Source organism: Sturnira hondurensis, unplaced genomic scaffold, assembly GCF_014824575.4.
Source record: "Sturnira hondurensis isolate 20B ecotype Veracruz unplaced genomic scaffold, ASM1482457v3 Scaffold0009719, whole genome shotgun sequence".
Classification (NCBI taxonomy): Eukaryota; Metazoa; Chordata; class Mammalia; order Chiroptera; family Phyllostomidae; genus Sturnira; species Sturnira hondurensis.
Window position 1 is genome coordinate 17,348,563 of NW_028082350.1, and position 25,243 is coordinate 17,373,805.

Consider the following 25,243-nt stretch of genomic DNA (forward strand, 5'->3'; position numbering starts at 1 on the left):
CTCCCCAGAGGGGGCGGGAGAGGGGTAGTTATGGATCACGCATTCTTGCAAATCTTTGTGATTTGCACTGACACGAAGGCTTCGGAAAAAGCAAAAAGCAGGAACTGATGCCTTTGTCTCTGGCTGCTTAGCAACACAGCCCCCTGCTCCCTTGGGGGTGGGAGGGTCAAGACTCCGGTCCACCGCTGATGCTACTTCCAGGGCACTACACTTCCAACCCCAAGCTAAAAAGGAAAAATAAACAAACGCTAAAAAACAAAACAAAAACAAAAACAAAACCACCGCTTCTGGCCTGCAGCGTCCAGGGCAGACCGACCGGCTGGCTCCGACGTCCCCAGGCCGCAGATGCCGGGCCACGCAGCCTCTGAGACTCCTGGGTGAGTCACAGCAAACGTGCGTGCGTGCGAAACTCCAGACCTGCAAGCATTTGTGAGTTTATTGAGCCAAACTGACAATGGCCCCGGAAGCAAAATCTCAACAGCCTGGGCGCATATACCCCGGAAAATGGTGGTCTCGCTGCACCTCTGACACATCGGCCTCCGCAGGGGTGGTGCCAGGGCGGGGGCGGAGCACCGGTGCATGGGGACAGGCGGCGGCGGTGAGGGTCGGGGCGCCTGGGCCCGCTGGGGTCTGGGGAGAAGGGGCCACTCTTGACATCCCACGGGGGTGTGACCCTGGAGGGGCTCTGTGAAGGCGAAGGGGACCTCGGACAGGGAAAACACAGCCGGGGGCAGGGCTGCCGCCAGGGGTCTTCCCACTCACACTGCAGGAAGATAACTTATTAGCTTTTTAATATGTAAAATTCCAACTGAATTCTAAATAATTTATTAGCTTTTTAATATGTAAAATTCCAACTGAATTCCAAAATAAAAATATATTTACCACCCATAAACTTAATACTGTTTATATTTGTTTTTTACAAAATTTTAGCCTTTTGGAAAAACTTACAGAAGTAGATACGGTAAATGACTTTTTACGGCACTTTTTGTCCAAGTAAGCTCATTAGTAACCACTTCAACTTTTAATACCTATCACACCCCCAAACCTCCCAGGCTCCTCCTACTCAATACCATTCCAAACCCAAAAGACTTAAACCTCTGTGTTCGTTTTAAATCAGAAAGACCACATACCTCATTTCCAATGAAGAGGTCAGTTACTAATTAATTCTATAGAGCTTCATTTTATTTTTCATGATTAGTCTGTTCCCTGTCTTGAAAAAATCTTTCATACGTTATTTGAGAATTCTTTTAGTTTAGGAATATAGTTTTTATTTAGGTGACATACTGGAAACCCTGACAAGCACCCCAAAAACTCCACGATTAGTGCAAAAAAAGGAAAGAATATTTTAAGTCATTCCTTCCCAGTATGAGTAAAACTAAGGTTACTAAATGCTAAATTTTATGTAAATATATAATAATTCCCTACTTTGCTTTCTGAAAGAAAGCAAATACAAAAATACTTTAATTTTAGGTTTAATGAGGGCACATATTATTAGCATCGTTTTATCTGCAAAACATCAGCCACGTTTAGGAAAAAATGAACTCATGGGAATACAAGTGCGCGTTTCTAAAGGCCACGTGAAAGGAAGGCTCCAACCCTTGGCCCTGCAGGCCGGCAGGGCCTGAAGCTCAGGACCCCACCGCTCAGAAAGGAAGGCACTGGAGGCCCGGCTCACCCCAGGCGCCCCTCGCTGGCCAACAGCATCACGGGCCCTTCTTCCCGGCCCCGCTCCCCTCTCCTTGCTCTGTGGGCGCGTCCTTCCCTCTTTTCGAGTTCGCCTCCGCCCCCCCTCCAGGGCCGCCCCCCTTGGAGGGATCGACCACTCTGTAGTCATCCAGGATGGTCTGCCCGGTCTCCTTGGCGGTCTTCTTCACCATTGCTTTGATGCCGATGTTGTCCAGGTTGTAGGCGGTCACGCCCATGTTGATGGCAGAATTCACAGCGTCGTGCGTAGCTTCTCCCGCGGTGTGTCCGTATCTGTGGAGGGGAGGTTAGCACAAGCTGGGTGAAAGCACGCGCACACACATACACACATCGAGGTCTCTGAAGTCCTGCTGAGTCATGCGATCAGCACGTTATCCCTGAAAGCAAAATCCAAGGTTGGGTCCCATCCCAATGGACAACTGGAAAGACAGGGAAGAGTCAAGTCCCACCGCACTGAGCCTGCGCCTTCTCCTTTAGCCAAAGCCACGTGGGAAGTGAACCAGGCTGGCTGAGACCAGTGTGATGAAGACTGTGTGCGCAGAAGAACCAACCGTGAACCGCAGGCAGGGCGGCTCACCAGCCACGACCCCTTCCACCCACCCCTCCAGAAAGACAAGGCCAAGGGTCCGCGGGAGCTGCTGCAGGACTCTGAGCCTGGAGTCGGGACCACTTTCCAGTCCTGCTATAACCAGACTGACTGGCTGCGCCTGTTGAGGGCTCAGAACCCGAGTGTGTCATCCAGCAGAGAGTCCCCAACACTGTCCCCCTCATGCCATAACAGACGCCCCCCCCTCCAAAAAAGCATACCTGTCCTGCCCCAGGACCTCTGTCCTGGCTGGTACCTGCAGGGCACTCACCCTGGCTGACTGCTTACCTGCAAGCCAGCCAGCCACCGCCTTCTCCAGACCTAAGTGATTCCAAAGGCCCCACCCCATGGCCGCCCATTAGCCCTGCCACTGCTCCTGCTCTTCCGGGACCCCACCCGCGACCCACCTGCCTGTGTGCAGCTCAGCGTCCCCCGGAACAAATACCCATTCAGACCGAGAGCTCTGGCTTCCTTCAGACTGGCCTGCGCACCCACAGCAGAGCCAGCCAGGACCCACATCTGAATGCAGGGACCGAGCGGCCGGCCACACCCTGCTCACCAGCGCTGGGGCGGCACTGTGCAGGGGTGCACGGCACCACACCCTGCAGCTCCTGAAATCGGGTAATAAGCCGTTCCAAACACCAGGCTCCATGGCTGTTCTCGGCCACAGGGTCCCCAAGGGGTGACAGCCAATGGCAAAACTGCACCCCTCTCTCCAAGACCCACTGGGGCTTCCCAGGTGCTTGTGACCTGGCTCTGGGCATTCCGCACTGACACCAAGTCCGTCCTCTGCACAAGCCCTGTCACTCCTCGCCTGGCCTGGAACAGGCGCTTGGTGACTTCTTCCCACCTCAGGGCAAAAAAGTGACACCATCGTGCCGCACTCCTGAACGGGGACGTCACACAGAACATGCAATTAATAAAGTGCAGAGAAACTCCAAGCTTTTAAAAATAAACCTGATTTTTGCATTAAGGACGAATAGACATTTATAACAATTAGCAATAAAAGGCAAAAATCACAAAATCACTGTAATTCCATTAATTTGCTAAAAGTGTTGTTCTCCTTACTTACGAAAAGAGCGCGTGAAAACGAGCTATCAGATCCTCAGTAAAAATAACCCGACGGCCAGTGTGCCCACCTTGGGTTTCCCACACTCTGTAGGCGGTCTTACCGTCACAACAGCGAGGTCGACTTACTTGTGCCTGACGGTCTGCACCGTCTCCGCGGACACGTTGTTGACAATGCACTTGGCAGCGCACTCCAGCCCCTGCCAGACTGTCGAGAACCCTGCAGACAGATCACAGTGATGTGAGGACACGTGGAGCAGGGCCACCGGGCCTGGGTGGTGAGGCCGCCGGCCCCCGTGCTACCTTGGACGCTGCTGGCCGCCACGACCATGGCTCCGTCCAGCGGGGACTTCCCATCCCGGTCCTTTCGGAGGGCCTCCGGAACGAGCTTGCTCCCGTGCTTCTTCACGTGCGGGGCCAACTCCCTCCCGACGCAGGAGGCTACGGTGCAAACTCCGTCAACTAGCCATTCAAAAACAAAAACAAAAACAGCCACTTAACAGTGCATTCCTGCCGGGACTTCCCACTCTGAACCAGCAATGTTCTCATGCGCGCATCCGTGCCACTGCCTGCAGGCTGCCCCTCCGTGCGAGGGCGAGAGCCAGGGCGCGGTCTGGTTTACAGGGCTGCCGCAATGCGAGACGGGCAGGCCCACCTTCCACGGCTGCCAGCTTGCGCCACCTGCCACCCGGGTGTTTTTCCTCCGTACCTCCAGGTTCTCACTGGAATGGTAATTTTACATCTACATAAAAGCAAGCAGATCAAACTCTGATTCAAAAGAAAACTGAAAACCAAAAAGGTAATCTGACAGAATTTAAACACAGTCTGAGAAGGAGCTGTCTGCCCGCCTTCAAACGCTGGGCCTTCAAGCTGAGCTGTCGGAAGATGAGGGGCAGGAGGGGCCCGAAGCAGTCACTGGTCAGCTCTGCTCCAGCGTCCTTGAGCTTGACCCTCCACGACCTGGCAGGGAGCAGCCCTTCAAAGCACTTGCCCACCGAGGACGGCTGACACACGTGCAGGGCCCTCCCTCCTCGAGGGACAGTCTCTTCTCCAGCGTCACCCCACCACCTGTCACAGGCCAGCCAGGGCCCCAAGGAGCCTCTCACACACACACGTGGGGTCAGGGACACAGCCATGGCTGCCACCGGAGGGCGCTGCTGGCCTGCACAGCCTCCCGGGGCTGCGAGGAGGCTGCTGCTTCTGATGCCTTACTCTCAGTCACACCTCTCGGACGGAGCGCTCAGAGGAACCTGAACTAAGAGGCTGCTTTTCATTCACCAGAAAAGCAGCCACGTCGCCGGAGGTACTTTACCCAGGAACTGGCTGACTTTGGCCGCTCCGCCCGTGGCCTGCTTGGCTACGTGGAGTCCCCGGCTCACAGCGGGACTCACTTCCGCCGGCTTTTCTTCCGGCTGAATGTGCTCCCGCAGTTTGGAGGCGCCTTTCTGGATGGCTTTGCCCGTAAATTCGGCACCTTTGACGAGGCCCCAGCTCACCCAGGAAGCACCTGTTAGAAGAAAACGTCGAAGTGCACAACATTACAGGCTGAGTTTATCTTTAAACACCTTCATAACTAATCTGCAAGGAAAACCCAAGCTGTTCACCCGATTCTAAACACACTGTGAACTTCCCGGCCCACTCTGCCCTCACGGTCTTCCGTGAGGAACACAGGTGTCTCCTGAGTAACCAGCTTTAACACAACACGGTCACTCAGGAGAGAGCGCTGCGCCCCTCCCCGCCGCCGCTAACTTGCAGGCACCCCCACATCCCACAACACCACGCGCAGGACAGATTCGGGCTTGCGGGGTGTGAGGTGCCTCTAGCTCGAGGGGCCCTGCTCCTGCTGCCCTCCGCGGAGTACTGCATTCCCCCCGGAGTCCTTCAGGGCAGCAGACACGCTGGCCAGCACCCAGAGTCTCCGTCAGATGCGCCGGGGCAGAGTGCGTGCCTGCTCATGTAGTCTCAGGACACAAGGCGGGGGTCCTGCTCCCCGCAATCCTGAACCCCAGCCTCTGGCTCTCGACACTTCTTAGCTGGCAGCGGAAACCTGCACAGCAGAGGCACGAGCACTGAGGGGGGCAGGGCGTCGGGGGGGACAGGGCATCCTTGGGGAAGGACACTGAGGGGCCCAGACGGTGCACTCAGTCCCACGAGGGTGGGTGCTGGCCCCGCTTCACTTGGCTTCTGGCCACAGAAATGAAGAGGAGCCAATGAAGGAAAAGGCAGGCAGGTGGTGGGGCGTCTCTAGTGGGAGGGCGTCCGGAGGCACGTGGGGAAGAAGCAGGAAGGATGTGACAGAAGACAAGGCCTGGAGGAGAAAGGCCTCCCCTGCCACCAGCCCTGGAGACAGCTTATGATTTTAAAGCTGGACACAAGAAACACTGAGGTTCGCTCTCCCCAGCTCTGGGGCAGGGCTCTTACGCAATGACCGCAGCCCGCAAGCGAGCGAGTGTCCAGGGAACGCAGACAAGCCTCACCTGCTGAACCGGAAACACTGGCAACGCCGAGTGCCCAGTGAGACCTGTCAGAACAGCGGACGCCCCTCCCCTCCGGGGTCTGTGTGTCTACCCATAGCCCCTGCACACCCCAGCTGCCCCACGGCCAGGCAAGCGGGTCCAGCCACAAGCCCCCAGGACGAAGGGGCGGGAAGTGTCTAGTCAAAAAACCACTAGTTAAGTCACAGATGAAAAAGTTTTAAAAAGTGAAAACCAGCTGGACTTGAAGAGGCAAGACCGAGATTCCATAAGACAAGCAAGAGCAAACCAGGAGGAGCCCAGGGGGCTGAGGGGCAGCGACATCTGACACTGGGCCCGGGGGGCCAGCACACGGCGTCCACTCCGCCCACTCGTGCACCCTGCACACGCCGTGCAGCCCAGACTCGCGGGCTGGGGTCGTGCTGCGCACAGAAGGCTGCCGGCGACTCTGCACGACGGGTGAACCGGCCCCACCAGTCCACGGTCACCAACCCGCTTCCTCCTCCCAGAACAGCGTCCGGACCCACGGCAGCGGGAGTGTGTGCGGCGGCCTCCCAGCTGAGACTCCGCACCTGAAGCCGTCACGGCGCCTCCTCCATCAGAAGACAAGAGGGCAGCCAGCATGGGGACTGGCCCTCGGACACGCGGCCCAGGAGCGACCTCCCGCGGCTCTGGTGCAGGGCACCACACAGGGCCAGGGCCACACACCTCAGCCTGAGGGGGTCAGGTGCCCCCAGTCCAGACCGATTGGGCCCAGCTCCTTGGAGCCCTCTTCCGCGCTCTGCATCCCTCCCTGTGACCGCTGCCCCGAGGACCTGGACAGCTAGTGGTCTCCGGCCAACCCAACAGCACCAAGGAGCTGTTCCCTCTGATCGGAGGTCGGTGAGGGGGGTGGGCATGGGGTCCAGCTTTTAGGGCACAGGAGGAGGAGCCAGCAGACCCTGCGGGCCTTCTGGAATCTCCATGAGCCCCCCCCAGGGTAAGCTGGCCCCGTGACGCTCCAGCTCCCAGAGGACTGGGCCCACAGCCCCGGCGGCCCAGTGACCGAGCTGTGCGGTCACCTCTGTTGGGCCCCAGGGCTCTGCAGCGATGAGGAGGGATGGGCCGCTGTCGCTGGCACACCTGTCAGAATGTTCTGCGCCACCTTCTCGCTCCACTCAGGCAGCTGCTTCGCCTTCTCCCCGGGGACGGGCTCGCAGGGCACCAGGTGACTCAGACTGACTTCCTCACTGGCGGCACCTTGGGCCTGAAGGGCAAACACACGTGAAAACGTGAGCCGGTGAAGCGAGAGGAGAGGACAATCCATAAGCCTTAGGCAACAAAGTATCTCACAACGGACAGACACGTCTCCAGCCAAGCCGGCCACCGGCACACTCATGGCACCGAGCGCCGTGTGCCTCGGTGCGGTGCCCTTGGGCGGACAGCGTCCAGTCTTGCGTGCTCCCCAAGGTGAGTGAAGTTCACGTGCCCATGGCCTCCCACGCAGCGTCCACCACGCCATGTCTGCACTGGCGTCTCCCTTCCCGGACTGGACCAGGGGCCCCGAGCACAGCCGGTTGCCCCAGTACACGGGGCCTCACGAGGTCCCCGCACAACCAAGAGTTTCTGCCACATGGCTCCATCGGTGAGGAAGGGGCACCCAAATGAACCGGTTTCAACAGAAATCAAGTGGAAGCGAAGACACGCGTGCAGCGCCCCCTGCCTTTCCGCTTGGGCAGAGGCGGGGACACAGACACACCCGCACCTGCCGATCCACAGCACAGCACGGCCAGCGCCCACCATCTCCAGCGGAGCTCGCTAGCTCGATCCCTTGCTCTGGGAACTCGGGGACAGGCGAGCCCAGCCCTCGTCACACAAACTAACTGGGAACTCGAACTGCCCAGGGGAAGGACAGAGCTCCACTATAAACATAGAACACTGAAAGCAAAACTAAAACTTCTACACAGGGAGAGCCACCCGAGTAAAAACCACATACAACGTAGCAGACACGGACCACAGGCCAACCCCGCTGAAATGTGCGAGCCTGGAGGAGCACGACCAGATCGGGAGCTCAGCTAAGAGGGGGGCAGGGTTCACACAGACAGACATCCCGCTCACAAGACAAACAGCAAGGCACCGCAGGCAGATGCGCGGCATCGCTCATGACGAAGTCCACGCAGAGTGAGACGCTGCGGCACGGCCGCTCTCAGCCCCCGAGGGCATGGCGAGTGACGCTGGCACCGGGGACCAGCCACCCCAGCGGCCCATGTCTGCGCCACGTCTGATGAGAGAGTGTGTGGTCTACGCCAGGCCCACGGCATCACTGACCCAGGCGCTGCGTGTGACGGGAACACAGGGAACCAGGCCAAGCGCCTGTGACGACGGAGTGACAACAGAAACCAAGGAGGGGGCTCCCCGCTTCCTATCATGGAAGGACCCCTCCCCTCCTCACCAGACCGAGAGATTGAGGTAACACGGACGTGTGACTCGCCGTGACCAGAGGGAGAGCAGAGCAGCAGCTGTCTGCACGTGGCTGCCTCGCGGGCCTGGGGGGGCCACGGGGCCGGACCTGCACCCCAGGCGGGGCCAGCGGGGCAGACAGTGAAGCTGCCCAACCCACCTGCCTTCTTATGTGCTTTCATTTTCAACTTGTGTGAAGACTCTATTTACTTATTTTTAGACAGAGGGCAAGGGAGGAGGGAAAGAAACACACGTGTGTGGTTGCCTCTCACACCCCCCCACTGGGGACCTGGCCTGCAACCCCATGTGCCCTGGGAATCGAACCCACGACCCTGGTTCTCAGGTAGGCACGCAACCCACTGAGCCACACCAGCCAGGGTGGGCAAGCAATTTCATTTTTTAAACCAAGATACTAATTTCTTTAAAAAAATGAAGTTCTAAGTGATACGGAAAAATTTCCAAATATGCTGTGAAATAAAAATCAAGGAGCAAAACAGCGTGTCACATTCTGGCATCTGTGTTATTACCCACATGTGTGGGTACATTTGTAGCCACACAAAACAAACATGTGCATGACCACGTACTTGAACACGCGTCAGCCCCACCGGGGAGAACAGCAGGGAGCAAACACCAGAAGAGCTAGGGGGCTGGGGCAGGGTCGGGGGCAGGCTTCCTCTCCACTGCACATCTTCTCCCAGCCTGGGTGTACTTCTTGTGCATTAACTTAAAGGAACTTTTTAAATAAACACATTTCTTGGAACCATTCTGGACTCCCAATGTCCCCACAAAGCCAGCCCGGGACGTCCGACGCAAGCCACAGGGACACTTCACAGGCAGACGCAGAGCACTGGCCGATTTTCGCTCGCTCCGCGGTGACAGCTGAGCACCCCCACAGAACAACGAACCACCCGACCTGCTCTCTCTGCTCTCACTCGGGACTCACACTCACGCTGTCTTCCTCTGCAGGTCTGTCTGCGTCACCGCTCCTGCCAAGATCCCCTCAACCTGCTCTCCGTGCGGCCAGCCCTTCTCCGCCCGCCAGGACTCATCTCAGTGCCCAGGGCCCCATGGCAGCCACATGCACGTGCCAGGCCGACCGTCAGACAGATGGTGCAGCTGGCTCTGCACGCAGCCTGCACACCTCCGTCTGGTGACCGCACTGGACAGACACTCTCTCTGCATGTCCGTCCGCCCTCCCCACCAGGCCATCAGTCCCTCCTGATACAGGTGCTAAAGCCACGTGCCTCCGCTCCGCTCAGCGTCCCAGGCCTCAGTGACAGGCACTGACTGTGACCCAGACTCGCGGTTCACAGCACACCACATGCCCAGAGTCCAAGAGACGAAGGAGCAAACCGCTGCTGGTCTGAGCGGCCTGCGCGGTCCTGGCGACTGCCTGCAGGGAGAAGGGGGTCGGGGGGACACCAGGAAACAAATACGTGCACCCTCACGTAATAGGAACATCTTAGAAACAGGTGCAAAAACTCTATCCCCCAAAACACGGAGCCCCTTTTAAAACGCTTTCAGTGACAAACGCTGGGAGAGAGAAGAGCAGAGGCTGCTGGTCACGTCTGCCAGCGGCCACTCCGCGAGGCGGGCACTCCGCTCAGCCAACAGGGTGAGACCCTGGCAGTCACTGACACCAGCGACAGGCACCTCTGATTAGCGCCCCCCCTCCCCCGCACACTGCTCTTCTACTTGCAGCGCTCACCTTGTTACCCTGTTTCCCTGCAGGCTGCACATCCTTGCCACCTCGGTCCGACGAAGGGCCCGCGCGTCTCCCACCGGGGCCGCTGGCGTCCTTCTGCGGGTCAGCAGGGCCCCGGGCTCGGCCAGGGGTCTGGAACTCGGCCTCTCCCTCCGCCCGGTCCCAGTTCGCCTAGGGAGTAGAGGACTGGGCTTAGCTCAGACCTGACTCCCCGGGTGACTCCCGCGCCTGGTCCCACGCCAGTGTCTGACGGCCTCACTGCCAATGCCACGGCTTCCATCCAACCTCATGCCCCAGCCTCCAACCTCTGAGTTTCTAAGTTCACAGCACGGGACCGAAACCAAATCCCAAAGACGTGGAATGAAAGACTTAAACCAGTCACATGTGTAAGAATAGACAATCTTAAAGGCACTTTAACTGCTCTGCACGGTTGGAAAGTTGACTGCGACTGTTCTGCGCTGACCACTACAGGTATTCCACTGGCGCACCCCTGCTGAGTGAGTGCTCAGGGGTGAAGAAGTGAGTTACAGCTGTAACTACCTTCTGTTCACAGCTGGGGTGGGGGCGACGGGGCAAAGGAAAAACGACACGCAACCGAGAAATAAACTCATCGGGGAAGTGAGCACCCAACCTGAGGGTCAGCAAACGTCCTTCCAAAAGCCGGTGAGTGGAGGGGGCGGGGACCCAGGTCTGAGTGCCCAGGGTCCCTTCCCCTGGCAGGGGCGCCACAGCCAGCGCACGGAGGCTCACACCCACGCCCGACCTCGGCGCCTGGCCTCCGCGGGCGCCTCTCTGTGGGCGCAGGACACGCCCTCCTCCGCGGGCCATGGGTGCTCTCCAGAGACCAAACGCCAGCGTGACTGCAGTCCCCGCCACGTCACTCGCACACACTGACACAGCTGCGACCTTCACTGAGCTGGTGCCCGGTCCCTGTGATCTCTGATCCCTGAAACCCAGGCACGGGTTCAAAGTGCACTCTACTTCTGAGGAAATGGGAACGAGCCCCTCAAAACTGAAATCGGAGGGAACAACAGCCGACCCTCGGACAGCACAGGCTGTGGCGGGCGGGTGGCTCACCTGAGGCTGCTCCTCGCCTGGTGCTGCGGCTGCACCTGCGGCCCAGGTGGGGGGTGGGGCAAGGGGACGTTGCACTCGCCTCTGCCCTGAACCACATCCAACCACAGCTGGAGGACAGAATGCCAACCCTGCGAGCCGCCGGACGCCTGGCTGGACTCCTGACAGGGACGGGATTCCTGACCCTGAGCACAGAAAGAAGCCACGTGGAGAGCAGCAGAAGGGCAGCGACTGGGAACAGGCTGGCCCCGCACAGCCAGCTGTGACCGTCACACCGGTACAGACGCCCTCCAGGCGACATGGAGGGCTGCTGGGGCCCAAGGCTGCACACTGACTCACCCACACACCCTCGCCCTGAGCTCCAGCAGGGGGACAGTGGCTTGAGAAAGACCAGGGACACACAGGGAAGACACACGGACACAAGCGTCTGGCTTCAAAGTGAGGGCTGGAGGGGCAGAGTGCCAGCAGTGCCCCTGTTCCTTTGCTGACCCCCCCACCCACAGGCACCACATCTGAGTCTCTACTAACCTGAGTAAGACCTCCCGCCTCCCGCCCCTTTCAGCAGCTGCTCCTCAGAAGCAGACCTGCACTGCAGACTTCCCTAAAATCTCTCAAAGGTCCACACAACCCAAACAAGCAGCAACGGTGGCCTCTGCCTGCCCTGCCCCACTTGCTCAGTGGCCCCTAGCCTCGCACTGGTGGCCGTCAGCCTCAGTCTGCAGCACGGCCTTCCCCGGGCCCCTCCAGGCCGGACGGGGCGGCTCCCACCAGGTGGCCCTGGGCTGAGCAGCTGACTTTGCCCATGACCGAGTCCCTGGCCCCTAGAATCAACACACTACACCTGGTGGCCAGCCAGGCTTCAGGCCACACCAGGGCACCGGCCAGTCGGCACCACACACAACACATCAAGCAGGGGCGCAGCTGGCACCAGCGGCCAGGTGCAGTGAGTCCTGCTCTGCAGGGTCACCCCCCGCTGTTGTCTCGGCCACTTTTCTCCGCCACTCCTCACGGCCGGGATCATGGCCAGTCAGCTGGAGGGTCCATCTGCCCCACTGATGTGCTAACAGCCATCGGGGTTCAAGGCAGCACCTGGCTCAGGTGACGGGAGGCTGCATCACTGGGCCCAACTGGGGGGACAAAGCAACGGGGCCCAGGTGGAAGAGGACACAACTCCAGAAAAAGAACTGAACAGAATGGGGACAAGCCATCTCCTGGTTGCAGAGGTGAAACCACAGGCGACAGGGATGCTCAAGGGGTCTCGGCGACAACATCACCAGAGGACAGGAAGCGTCGAGGAGGAGGCAGGGACGGTGAGAAGCGGGGAGCACAGGAACGGGAAGGGAAGGCCTGTGAGACGGAGTCAGCCCAGAGGAGCTGGCCCCGCGGGATCAGTGATTCGAAACACACAGCAGGTACCCAACCAAACAGCAGAGGGAAAGCAGCACCGGGGAGAACGAGGACAGTCCAGGGGGCTCCAGGACAACTTCAAGCACAAGAGCAAGTTCACCAGACAGGCCACAGAAGGAGCAGCTGGAGAGAAAGGGAGAGAAGACACTATCTGAAGAAATAACGACCAAAAACTGCTGAAGGAAACAGGTGTAAAAGCCCAGGAACCACAGAGAGTCCCACACAAGATGCACCCAAAGCGGCCACTCCAAGACACACTAATTAAAATGCCGAAGGTTGAAGACAAACGAATCTTCAAAGCAGCAAGAGAAAAGCAGTCAGTTACCTACAAAGGAGTGTCCATAAGACTGTCAGCTGATTTTTCAACAGAAATATTTCAGACCAGGAGCAGGTGGCGTGAAATATTCATAGCGATGAAAAGCAGGGACCTACAGCCAGGACTACTCCACCCAGCAAAGCTATTGTTCAGAATCAAACTGGAGATAAAGAGCTTCCCAGGCAAGAAAGAGCAGAAGGAGTTTTCCTCCATAAACCAGCATTACATAAAATGTTAGAAAGTCTTCTTTAAAAAACAAACATGAGTACAAAAATATCACACAGAAAAAACTCTCACTGACACATCGTAAAAGCAGTGGGTGGACCCCCCAGGAAAGGCAAGTCAGAAGAGCACGTGTAGTTCCACAGGAACTGAAGGGACACAGGTGAGCACACACAGAAGTTAGAATCGGTTACAAAACAAGCACGGAGGGGAGGGGCTGCGTGAGGGGGAGGGGCTGCGTGAGAGGGGGAGGGGCTGCGTGAGAGGGGGAGGGGCTGCGTGAGAGGGGGAGGGGCTGCGTGAGAGGGGGAGGGGCTGCGTGAGAGGGGCAGCGACTTCACAATGGGTCTGAACTTGGCCTCCACGCAAAGGAGACTGCTGGACAAGCAGCCTGGTGGATATGAAGCACACGGCAACCACAGACCAAAAATCCACAGGAGACACTCAGAGCCTGAAGAAAGCCAAGCGCACTGCAGACGACTGTCAACACACAGGAGGAAAGAGAGCAAGTGAGTAGGAACAGAACCGCGAACTACAAAACCAGTCAGAAAGGAATAAGAGGGCAGAAACTGCACACCCACCTGGAACCGCTTTAAACAGAAACGGACGAAACACTCTCATCGAAGACAAATGGAGGACAACGGTGGGACGCCTACACGAGGGAAGGTTACTCAACCATGAGATGATGAAACCTTACCATCTGTGACCTCACGGAGGGACTGAGAGGTATTAGGCTAGGTGCAGTCAGTCAGTCACTGAAAAGACAAACACTGTACCCCTTCACCTGCACGTGGAAGCCAAGGAAACAGACACAGTCTGCAGCCCTGGCCAGGGTGGCTCGGCCTGCGTCCCCAGCAGGGCACAGGCCTGGGTTGGCAGTTCAGTCACCAGTCGGGGCGGGCGCAGGAGGCAGCCGACCCAGTGTTTCTCTCCCTCTCATCCCCTCTCTCCCTAATAGAGAAAGTTTCTTCAAAGAAATAAAAAGCAAGCACTTCCACACTGAGAAAGGGTTTCAGATGTGCAGAGGGCAACACTGCGGCCAGCGGGTTTGTCGAAAGGGTGGTGGAGGCGGGCTGCCACCACTGCTGGTCACAGGTCGCCACCTGTGACCCCGGGCCCGGGGCCAGGCCCTCTGAATCCTCATCGCCCAGTGCCTGCCTTGACCTTGCACTTAGCACATGGCTCCGGGACGGCCCTGCCATGCATGTGCACTTCTGGTGGGACTGCTCGCATCTCGGGGGGCAGGTGAGACCCTAGCTGACGAGCTCTGCGTCCTGGGCACGGGGCGCAGGCCCACAGCCCAAGGACAACGAACACGTGTCAGAGAAGCGAATGAATGGATGGCTGACACGTACTCTAAGACCCGAAAACTCTCTGCAAGACAGTGTCCAGCGTGCACCTAGTGCCTCCCCATGACCTGGGAGGCAGGCCAGGCCGAGTGGTCTGCACGGGGGAACTTGCCTTCACAGACAGCCTCTCCGCCCACCTCGCACGGACTGGGTCCCCTTGGCAACGAGCTCCCACAGCTCACGGTAGCACCGGGTCACCCTCCAGCCCTTGCTCGCCTCCTACTCTCATCAGCCCATCCACGGCTGCACCTACCCCACCAGCTCCAGGTCTCCGGCTGCCCCGCTTCCCGCCATCTTCTGTCACTGGCCTGCACACCCGCAGACGCCAGTCTGGAGTTTGCCATCGGCAGTGACAGAGACTGAGTGCGAGGGGAGCTGCCTGGGCTTCCGTCAAAGCAGGCTTTCCTCCTGAAGGCACCCCCGAGTCACCTGGAGCCGGAGGTCGGACATCTGTCTGAGCAGATCCTCAAAGAGCTCCCTGTCGTCCTCAGGCAGTTCCGAAGACAAGACGACGCCCACGAAGCACCCGGCTGCCTGCAGCATTGTGTCGGGAAACATGTAGGCCCCGGCGGTGCACTTGAGAACGGGGGATCGGTCAGGAACCAGGGGGTACAACCAGTCACAGACCTGGAAGGGTTAGTTAGAAAAAAATCAGTGAGCAGACCCAGGTTTTCACTGAGCATTTAAAACGGCTCTACCAGAAAACAAGCAAGTCCAAGGCTGGAAGGCACCTCACCAGGCCACACAGAATGCTCGGCACCCCCAAGTGCCCAATGAAAACCGGCCACTCGCCAGCCTGATCACTCAGCGAACCACTTGAAACACCTCTGCTAGAGTGTGCCTGTGCCACCGTCCGCAGAGCCCACTGTTAACCAGGAATGAGTCTCACATTCGACAGATGGCGGCAGAAGCAAGTTAAAGCTCTCTTCGCCACGCCAACCCGACACCACCCCTTGTGGAAATGAGTAAGTCAAACTGGTTTCCAGCACTGACAGGTTCTTGGTTCTTGCTGATTTAATCTTCCCAAGGTGGCAAAGTCGGTGAGTGTGGTGGTTAGGTGGGAACTCAGCACCGCAATGCTGAGCACTTACTACCCAAGACAAGCAGGCAGGGCGCAGGCTGCAGTACCCCACCGAGCACGTCTACCTGTTCACCAGTGTGGACCCTGAGAACGTGGACGCCTACAAGCAGGACTCCTGGGAGCTCCCTGGATGCACATCTCCACCCGGGGCCCCCCACACACTGCATGTGGGGAGCTCCTGGGATGCTGTTTCAGCCAGTGGGACTGAGGCTCCCCCGTCCAATCAGAGATCACCCCTCCTGCTCACGGACCACTCAGGACAGTGCTTTCCTGGTCCAATCCAACAGAAAGGATGTGTAGTCCTCATCTGTGTGAAGATGGGCCAGTGGGAAGTGGGTCTGTGGGAGTCAGCTCCCTTCCGGCTCCGGAGGGCAAGGCAGGGCCACGCCCGCCACAGAACCCCGGTGTCCTGATGCAGCTGCCTGCAGGGGACAGTGTCCTCCTCCGCTACACCCCAAACGGGAAATGCTGCTGGCCAACCTCACTCGGCTGGCACTGTCGATGGTGAGGCTAAATCAAAAGGACACCAAGCCACCCTGCCAAGCCCTCCAGAGGCGCAATGGTCAGCACGCCACGAGGTGGGACTGGAGCTCACGTCCCAGAGACGGAAATTCCGAAGAGACTGCGTGTGATTCAGAGCGGCCAGGCGCCTTCACTTCCGACACAGGCTGCACACAGCTGCACTCCTCACCCAGGGCACTGTTCTTCCTCGCGGTGAAACGTGTGCCAGAACAGTCTGTTACCGAAATACCGTGTGGTACACCTCAGTCGAAGCGCACCAAAGACTTCCCGTGAGGAGATGGAAGATCCCAGGGCACTGCCATCCCCTCCGACCCACAGAATCGGATGAGGGGGCCAGAGGGCTCCGATGTGGCCCTTTCCTGGGAAGCGCATAACAAACACTTCCAAAGCCTTTTTCTTTGGTGGATTTCGTTTTTCAACTCTCAGAAGTCATCGTCCACCTTTCACCCAAGTCAAACTTCAGGCCAGTTACAATACAGCCGATCGCTGTGTTTTCCGAAGAATGACCCATAACCATCTGTGCTGTGTAAAAGGACTTCCAGTGACTTACCACCTACTTAACAAGTAGCTGTGCATTTTAATAGGCATCAGAAATAAAAACATCTTTCCCTCACTTTCATAGTTGTGACTGTCTAGGATACAATCAGCAAACAAGACCGCTAAATAAAAATATTAAAGCAACAGCAGGGGCGTGGATTTGACCCAAGTGGCAGAGTCGCACTTGAAAGACCGAAGGTGGAGAGTGTGGGCGGGGCCTCTTTCCTGCGCTGTGGCCCCCCAGCACTGACAAGACTCTGGACTCAGGGGCACCCCGAACCTCCTCACACAAAGTGGGGCCGGGCAGCCCTTGCTGGGGGCAAACCTCTGCGGACTGACAGGCTCGCCCACCATGGGCCCTCCTCTCCGGGCCTCTCATGCACCAGGCAGGCCCTCTCCTGCCCACGCTCGGTACAGACGGACGACATTCAACGGGCTCTAAGAGCACAGCGAAACTAAAACCAAGAGAAAGGTGGGATTTCAAAGCCCCAAATGTTCTAAGTGTGCCTACTTAAAACCGGATTAATTCCTGATTTCCTGAAGAGGCCAGCAGTGATGTCTGCAGCCTGAGACTTGATCTCTGACTTCCCATACCTGGCCGGTAGTGTTTGTTTCTTCAGAACATACAGGTGTTTTCTCAGTCAACACACGGTAATGCCCTTGCCGGAGAACGCTGTAAACACCTGGACACGTTTTTACACGTGGAAGAGATGAATAAATGCGGGGTGTGATTTCACTGGCGATCCAGTCGTTTTAGAGGCGGAGCTCGTGTAACCACGCCCACCACGTTCCTTCCCAAACCTCCCGCAGCCCCTGCGACAGGGGTTTCCTACACTCCACTGTTCGAACCAGATCAGCGGAACTGTTGGCTCCTAGCAGTCTCTTCACAACCCCAGCCAACCACCCTACCCTCCCGCCCTGGCCAGGTGGCTTCGTTGGTTGGAACATTTATTGTCGTGTACCCCAAGGGTGGTGGGTTCCATCCCCAGTCAGGGCGCCTATAGGAGGCAACCAATTGATGTTTCTCTCTCCCTCTCTCCCCACCTTCCCCTCGCTCTCAAATCAATAAACATGTCCTCAGAGGAAGGTTAAAAAAAAAGAAAAAGAAAGTATCAAACACAAACATGTACATTCAAAGCCCACAAATTTCATGAGCATACTTAAATAGAACTTAAAACGATCTTTTTGCAGTTACTGTCTTTGGCATATTAGAAATGCTACCAAACAAGAACGATGTGTTGCACCCGTATTTCCAACCAGGTCGACATTTTCCTTGGCTTACCTGAAGGAACCCAGGAGGACGGTTCAGGACTGTGTCGAGAGAATTATCCAAGAACCTCACGATGCGGAGGTACCCGGGGTACGAGGGCGCACTGACCTCCCCCGCAGGGTTCACGAAAAAGATCTGTACTCCATTTGGTATCAGAATCAGCTCGTCCGCATCGAGCCCTAAGGTCTCAAGAGGCGGCGGCTGAGAGTGGTTCCTGTAAAAGTCCTCTCCGACGGAGGACACCTCCCCTGACTCCGTGCCGTAGGACACGGTGTAGTGGCCTTCCGCAGCCTGGGGCGAGTAGGCGGGCGGCGCCTCCGCAGGGTGGCTCTGGGCCGGCGCGCGCAGGGAAGTGGGGGCGGGCAGCACCCCGGCGCCGCCGGCGGAGGCGGCAGAAGCGCTTCCATTCACCGCAGGGGCGTGCACAGGGGCCGAGCCAGCCGCCGGAGGCTGCCGAAACTTCTCCGAGGATGCGTCTTTCGGTGGGAACTCCGGGTACAACTTGGGCACCTCCTGAAGGTCATTCCGCAGGGACGTGGCAAGGCCCTTCTCGAGAATCTCCAGCCTGGTGCGCACGTTCTGCAGCGTTTCTTTCATTTTCTGCTGCATCTGCCGCGCGGATTCCCACCCGGGCCCCGCACGCTCGGGGTCCGCGGGGGACACGCTGATCCCTCTGAGCAGGTGGCCTATTCCTTGCTTATAGTGGCTCTTGGCTTCTTCCTTCTGACCTAACTCGTCCGTAGTCAGCCCTTTGTTAACAAAGAAAAAGGCCTTCTCGTAGGCTTCCTTGATGATCTTGATTTCGGCAGGTTCTCCATTTTGCGGCTCTGGCTCCATTTCTGTAAGACAGGTAATTGCCTTTCATTAGCTTACTTAACCATTAGTTTACTTATTATGACATTCTCCACCTGCATGCCCTGCAGGAGGCCGGCGGCCCTGCTCGCCTCGCCGCGCACCGAATTCCCCAGGCCTGCTGCTAGGGCTCTCGCTGCTCATGCACTCGACGCGCGTGAGCCGCGCGGGTAAGTGGACATCGCTGAGTCCTCAACACCCTTTAAGTTACAAACAGAAGAGAGTAAGGCACAATACAACTACTGAATAACTTCCCTGTTCCAGTCTCTTAATAAGAAGTAAGTTTCCTATCGCACACCTTTAAGGTGGGAACCAAGAGTGTCATTCTAAAATTCATGATATAAACACAGGTCGCGCCCAGCTACTTAAAAGCGAGTTTGAACCGCACACTGGAGTTGAGAGAACTGAGAAAAATACCTGGAGGAAGCCTCCAAGCCGCCCCACTTAAAGCGGCAGGTGACCAGCGTACAGTCCACCCCACCGAAACGGCACAGCCATTCTCTTCCTGAGAAAAAGCCATCAGCAGCTACTTCACACAACAACATATGTAGCTGGCATGTGAAAATCAACACGCCATTCCCCTGGGAAGACAGACCTGAAACTACAGCAGCAGGAGGACACGCGGGTCAGAGGGCCTGAGGGGAGAGGCGGCCGGTGTGGACACGCGGGCCCTGCGCGCCCGCTGCTCCCAAGAGTGGAGGACGGCGCAGGCGCAGACAGTTCGGGAGCGGGTGGTTCCTAGGAAAGCTCGCCGCGCCCACACCCCACGGCCCAGCAACCCCCGGGGCAGCATGCAACCGAGAGAAATGAGGGAACACACGGCCAAAGACAGGCACAGCGACAGTCACAGCGACAGTCACAGCGGCTTTACCCACAGAAGCCCAAAATGTAGAACGACTCAGATGCCCACCCACAGGAGAAGGGGGCGAGAGGGTTGTTTTATTCATTCAACGCACTAACCCACAGAAACTAAAAAATAAGCAAGCAAGTCGCCCACTGCCACACTCACCAATCTCTCCAGTTCTCGGAGCGAAAGCAGCCAGACAGGGAAGAGCCCGCACTGAGACCACGGAGTGCGAGAACGACTCTGTGCAAGTGTGGGCGCAACACAGGCACCACTTGTGTCCCAGGACAGAAATGAACACAGTGCTCAGAGGAGGTGGGTCTAGGTTTGCAAGGGACACGAGGGGACCGTGTTGTATGTGGAAATGCTCTTTATCTTGATCAGTGTGGTTACATGTATGAAAGGTGCTCAGGCTATAAATTTAAGATGAGTGCACTATATACACTTTATGTTACCCCTTAATGTAAGGACAGAGGAGGAGGAGGAACTAGAAAAAGGCAACAGCCAGACAGACAAGTGGTAACTCACAAGCCAAACCAGAGACAGCTGAGGCCCAGCTGTCAGAGCGGAAATCCCAGCGGGGCCAGGGCACAGCACAGTCATGTGACCTGCCAAAGGCTCACGAATGGGTGGCATTCACCCCTCCTCCGAAGAGGGAGCAGAAGCAGAGCTGGAAATACAGGACTGATTAAGAGCTAATTTACGAATGAAGACTCCTGGATCTCTCCCACACCCAGCACCTGGACACTGTTTCTCTTCAGCCCCGAAGGAAGATCGAATGTGTTAATTCAAGATCAAAAGTAAACTGTCTTTGGACAGGGGACTACCAGGCATGAAGACGGGTAAATACCAAAAGCCAGAGGATTGAATGAAAAACTGCACGCTGAATACCGAGACCTTCAGCCTTCTCTCCCTGGCCTGGTTCTAGAGTTGTGGCAGCCAGCCCCTCTCCAGCAAGAACACTGGCGGCCCCAGGAGGGAAACCCTGAGGACAGTGACCCCGACTTCTCTCCCCAGGACAACTCAGGCAGCCACCTTCTGAGAGACTGCACGGTTGCCATGCTCCACCCAGCTAGTCTCTCCAACTAGCTTTCGAATGCTCCGATCTTACCCGTAGGAGAGAGCCAAGGGTCACAAAACAGGTGACCATCTGGTAACAAGAAAACACGAGAGCAGTGCCATTTGGTTGATAGGGACGACACGCTCAGTGTGCAGCTCCGCTGGTGCCAAGGGAAGCGACTCTTCCTGTTCAACAACAGTGCCAGCCTTCACTGGGCAACATCCACTACCAGCTCATTAAGACAAATTCCCACTAAACTCTTACTTTTCATACTTAGTTATTATATCAAAATCCATCAGCCATTATGCTGTTCTGACCAGCTATTACCACTTCTGACAACTCAATCCAGAAGGAATAGAATTTGTAGAGTTAAACTCATAAGAAAATTTTAAAAACTAGCTTCAGCCCTGGCTGGTGTGGCTCAGTGGATTGAGTGCTGGCCTGTAAACCAAAGGATCGCCAGTTCAATTCCCAGTCAGGGCCCATGCATGGGTTGCAGGACAGGACCCCAGTAAGGGGCGCACAATAGGCAACCACACATTGATGTTTCAGTCTTTCTCACTCCCTTTCCCTCTCTAAAAATAAAAATAAATATTTTTAAAAGCCTAGCTTCAACTTATACAAGTATCTGTATTGAAAAGATGTATGGCAGAAAATGAAAAGCTTCCAAGCATAAATAAATTACATTAAGGTAATATTGGGGGGCAGGGGGCTAAAAACCAAAGTACAGTTTCAAGAAAAAGGAAACAGGTAAAATGTCATGCTTGTTTAAAATTGATGTTGATGGAGTAAAACTGCAATACTACACTCCTTTGAATACAGTTAAGAGCGACGCCCCAACTTTATGTCACATAAATGTCAATACACGGGGAAATGCATCCTTTCCGACTACCTGAAAGTATGAGGTCAAATGCTGTAAATCAACCTAAAGACGTGCAAGGGGACAGTTTTACCAAAAAAACGGGGGTTCACGCATATACTAAAGCATCGCTGTAAAACCACTCGCTAATGTACACTGCACACGTAAAATGCACAGTCTCTGGCCCCTAGAAGGCACCTTAACTCACTACCTTTCATGAAATTCTTTGGATGTACTCAGCACTGTTTGGAGCTTCACTTAACTTTTAAATCCCTCGAAGTTTGTATCCGGTTTAGAAAACGTTTTACAAATACTGAGCAGCTTGCCCAAGGGCAGAGCCAGTAAAGAGAGAAGACATTCAAAGAGTCAGGCTACATCAAGATTTGACAAGGAAATGAGATGAAATGTCTAATTGCAAAGGTAAGGCTCTTACTCAGCCTACAAGGGAGCAGAATGAGAGACGGCTGAAGGAAACCTGAAGGTTTCCTGAAGGAAACCTTTAAGCCTTCATGGTAGGAAGGCTTAAATTTGGTTTAAATTAAGTCTTCATAGGTAGCACTTGAAGGCAGAAGGCAAGCATATAATTAAATCACAAATCAAAATCGGATTCCAGATACCAGTGGTGCATTTAAGTTATTTTTTAAACTATCTAATAAAAGGAGTAAAATGTCTGCTTCAAACAGCTGCGTGTGCGTACACGAGCGCTTTGAAAGTTTCAGGAGTACAGTCAAATTCCGAACTGAACAGCTGGCTACTTAATTTAGTCCCGTGAACACTACAGTAACAACCGTTCCAAAGGTCAGCATTCTTTAATAATGCAGCACGTATCTCCCTACAGCGAGCAGAAGTTGCTCTAACACCCTATCCGGCCCTTATTAAAAATTTAAATTAAAAAAAAAAAAACTGAGCAGGCACTTTCCAAATTAATTTCCTCCCGGGGCTTCCCACCCACTGTGGCCGGTCCCATAAGCGACACAATTAAGAGACAAAGCTTGCAGTTTCAAATAGGTTTCATATAAAGTCGCTCGCTGAGGTCTGTTACTAGAAAAGTAGAGCATTACCTCTTTGTTATTGGGGACACGCTTCCATTACTTTTTGGTACTGCTTTTCGAAATTTCAAAGAAAAACTGCTGCGTGCTTACGGATTTAAGGCCATTATTTCAGAGGCAACAACGATCTTCTAGGCAAATTCTTTCCATTACAACACAAGCAAGCCACCCTGACTAGTCCTCCCGCGACAGAGCGAAGCAATCCGAGACAACTGGGGCGGGGCCAGCGAGCCGCAGCGCAGACTCGCGCGTCCCCCGCCCCGCGCACTCCAAGAAAAACACGTTGCAGACGCAGAAATCAGGTCAGGTCGGAAGCCAGTCCCCCGTGGCGCTCGCCTCTAACGAACTGGAACAAACGTGCCCGAAGAGTGAGGCCGCGCGCCCTCCATTCCCAGCGCCATGGCTGCATTCTGCCGGCCGTTTCGTAAACAGAAGGCGTGGACCTTCCCGAAGCTTCAAGCCGGGGGGGGGGGGGGGGGGGGGGGGGGTGGGNGGGGGGGAGGGTGAAGATCCCCGCGATTTTCGAAGCAAACAGCGGGGGCACGGCAGCAAGAAGGGGCCGCAGATGCCCGCGGAGGCCGCGACCCCACGACCCGAGGGGGGAGGGGCCGTGTCGCCATCCTAACAGTAAATGGGGGGAGGGGGTGTGGAGCGCGGAGGTTCGCAACTAGGAGGTGGGGGATAACCAAGAACTTCTACTATGCTCTTTCGAAAGTACCCCCCTTCCCTGAAGAGTTCACCTCCAAGTTTCGGTTAAAGGCCGCCCGGCCTTCCCTGCCCGCGGCCCGCGTCCGCCCCACCAGGCCGCGGGGCCGGGGACGCTACCGCCACCCACCAGCCCTCCGGGTGCGCCGGGGCCCCCGCAGGGGCGAAGGCTCCCCTGCCGGCCCACCTGTGCCCGCCAGATTTCCGCGCCGCCCGCAAAGCTCCCCGCCGGGCCGCCGCGGCCCAGAGGCCGGCTTCCCCGAGTGCGGCTCGGCTGCGCAGCGGCCACCAAAGCCGGGCCCAGGTCCTCAGCGCGCCGAGACCCACAAGGCGTTCTCAGTCGCGGGCTCCCGAGCACGCACGTCGCGCGGCCGCCACGCCCCGCCCCTCCCGTGGCCCTAGCTCCGCGTCGGGGTCCGCGCGTGCGCCGCCGCGGGGGCGTGCACACGTGACGGCCACGGCCTGATCCCTGCTGGCCCAGCCCCAAGGATGTACACTGAGTCCTTGCAAATAGTGTTTGGGGAGACCTCAGTCCCGGGGTCACCGTAAAACCCCTGGCGGGTGAAAAGGAGCGAGGGCGCAAGGTCCAGAGAGAAGCAAGAGAACCAGCGGCTCGCTGCGCGCCCTAGTCAGGGTCCCCCGAGGCCAAGTCCAAAGGCCCTGCGCCTGCGCACTCTCTTGCTCCCCCGCGGACCCTGGGCGGCTGGAGGGAGGAGGCCAGTGGTGGGCAGTGAGAGCTCTGGTAACTAGAGGGACCCCTGAGCTCGGTGCACGCGGGGGAACAAAGGCCGAGTCCCTCAACTGTTCTGGGACCCGACCTTTGTGACCTATGCAGCCACAGACACCGACTCCAGAAGCCCACGTACACTGGTAGACAAGCGTGTGCTAAAAGTCTGTAGCAATAAGGTGAAAAATGTTACATTCCTCACCGCTAAGGATAAATAGCAATTGTGCTAATAGCATTGATGATTATTATATTATAGGAAGGCTGCAAGGGGGAAATCAAAGTGGACACACCCTACCTTTCTTCAAAAGGCCTTTAAAAATTAGTAACACCATAGAAGAGAGATTTTATACTCTGGAACAGACCTGTCTGAGCACATCGCATGCATATACGCGGTGATGGAGCGTCTAAAACTAGCCCGGGGACTTGTAAAGATGGTGGTAACTTAATTCCAGATGAGCTATTGTTCCTCTCAATCAAAAGTAATGCATTGGACTGTTGGATGACTACTGTGGAAGGCTTTTAAATTCAAAAGTAAGGACTTTTCGGTAGTTCCCACAAATCTCAGGTAACAATCACCCAAAGAGAAAAACCTGTTAGGGAGGTATGTATACAATAACACAGAAGTTTTCAATGATTTTGCTTTTATACCCCCTAAAAGAAACTCTGAAAAACTGACTGAGTACCTTCTCCCTCATTTTCTAGATCAATCAAAGATTTTCACCTGATTTTACATAGTTCCAAGGGATGCAAACTGTTTAATTGTACATTGACATTTTAAAATAAAAGTACATAACTCTTAAACGTAGCCATTCCAGGCAATTTGATATCCGTCATCAGTTTTTAAAACTACTCCATTAACAAGCTTTTCCTTAATAGGAAATTGCACATAATTTCTTCTTTTCTTGAATTCATATTTCCATATCACTTCATGAATTTTTATCCCAAAGTAATATTTCTTTATTCTGGAAAGTCTTTTAGTGACTACTACTTTGAATTAGAAGTATATAAGTGCCACATCCTCTTCCACCCATGTTGTCTGACAAGGTCCGGGCATGGAGGACTCGAGTTCAAGGAACTCATCTCCCCGGAAGAGAACGTGGCATCCAAAATGGGTTAACAATGGGCTGTTTTATTTTAATTATTTTATTCTTGCTACTGAATATAGGCATTGTACTGTACTTACTTATTCCTGTGAAAATCACGCAAGAGGAAGGGACAGTTCAGGGGAAAACATTAGTATTCCCCACGGAACTGCCTGAAAGGATGGGAAAATCCCCTCTAATGAAATAGCCCCGCATTCATGTTTAAAAGTTGTTGGAATAACGGCCCCTCCTTTACCTTGAGTAAGAATATATATCAATTGAAATTAGACAGGCTAAGAAATAAGAGAAGC

The 25,243-nt window shown here is 55.8% G+C and overlaps 1 protein-coding gene across 2 annotated transcripts; it reads right to left on the minus strand.

The window, feature by feature from the left end:
• Positions 1-1,459: 1,459 nt before the first annotated feature.
• On the minus strand, positions 1,460-23,470 carry SPART (spartin). Of its 2 annotated transcripts, XM_037057658.1 has the most exons (9): positions 23,311-23,470; positions 17,767-18,593; positions 14,774-14,971; positions 9,980-10,147; positions 6,955-7,078; positions 4,671-4,865; positions 3,662-3,820; positions 3,488-3,578; positions 1,460-1,977 (listed from the first exon to the last, which is right to left on the minus strand). In XM_037057658.1, exons 2-9 carry the CDS (start codon positions 18,589-18,591, stop codon positions 1,704-1,706), a joined length of 2,034 nt encoding a protein of 677 aa, XP_036913553.1. In that variant the 5' UTR covers positions 18,592-18,593; positions 23,311-23,470; the 3' UTR covers positions 1,460-1,703. The 2 variants fall into 2 exon arrangements, with proteins under 2 accessions (XP_036913553.1, XP_036913554.1); XM_037057659.1 differs by lacking the exon at positions 9,980-10,147 and having other exon boundaries at positions 23,311-23,469.
• Positions 23,471-25,243: the final 1,773 nt, after the last annotated feature.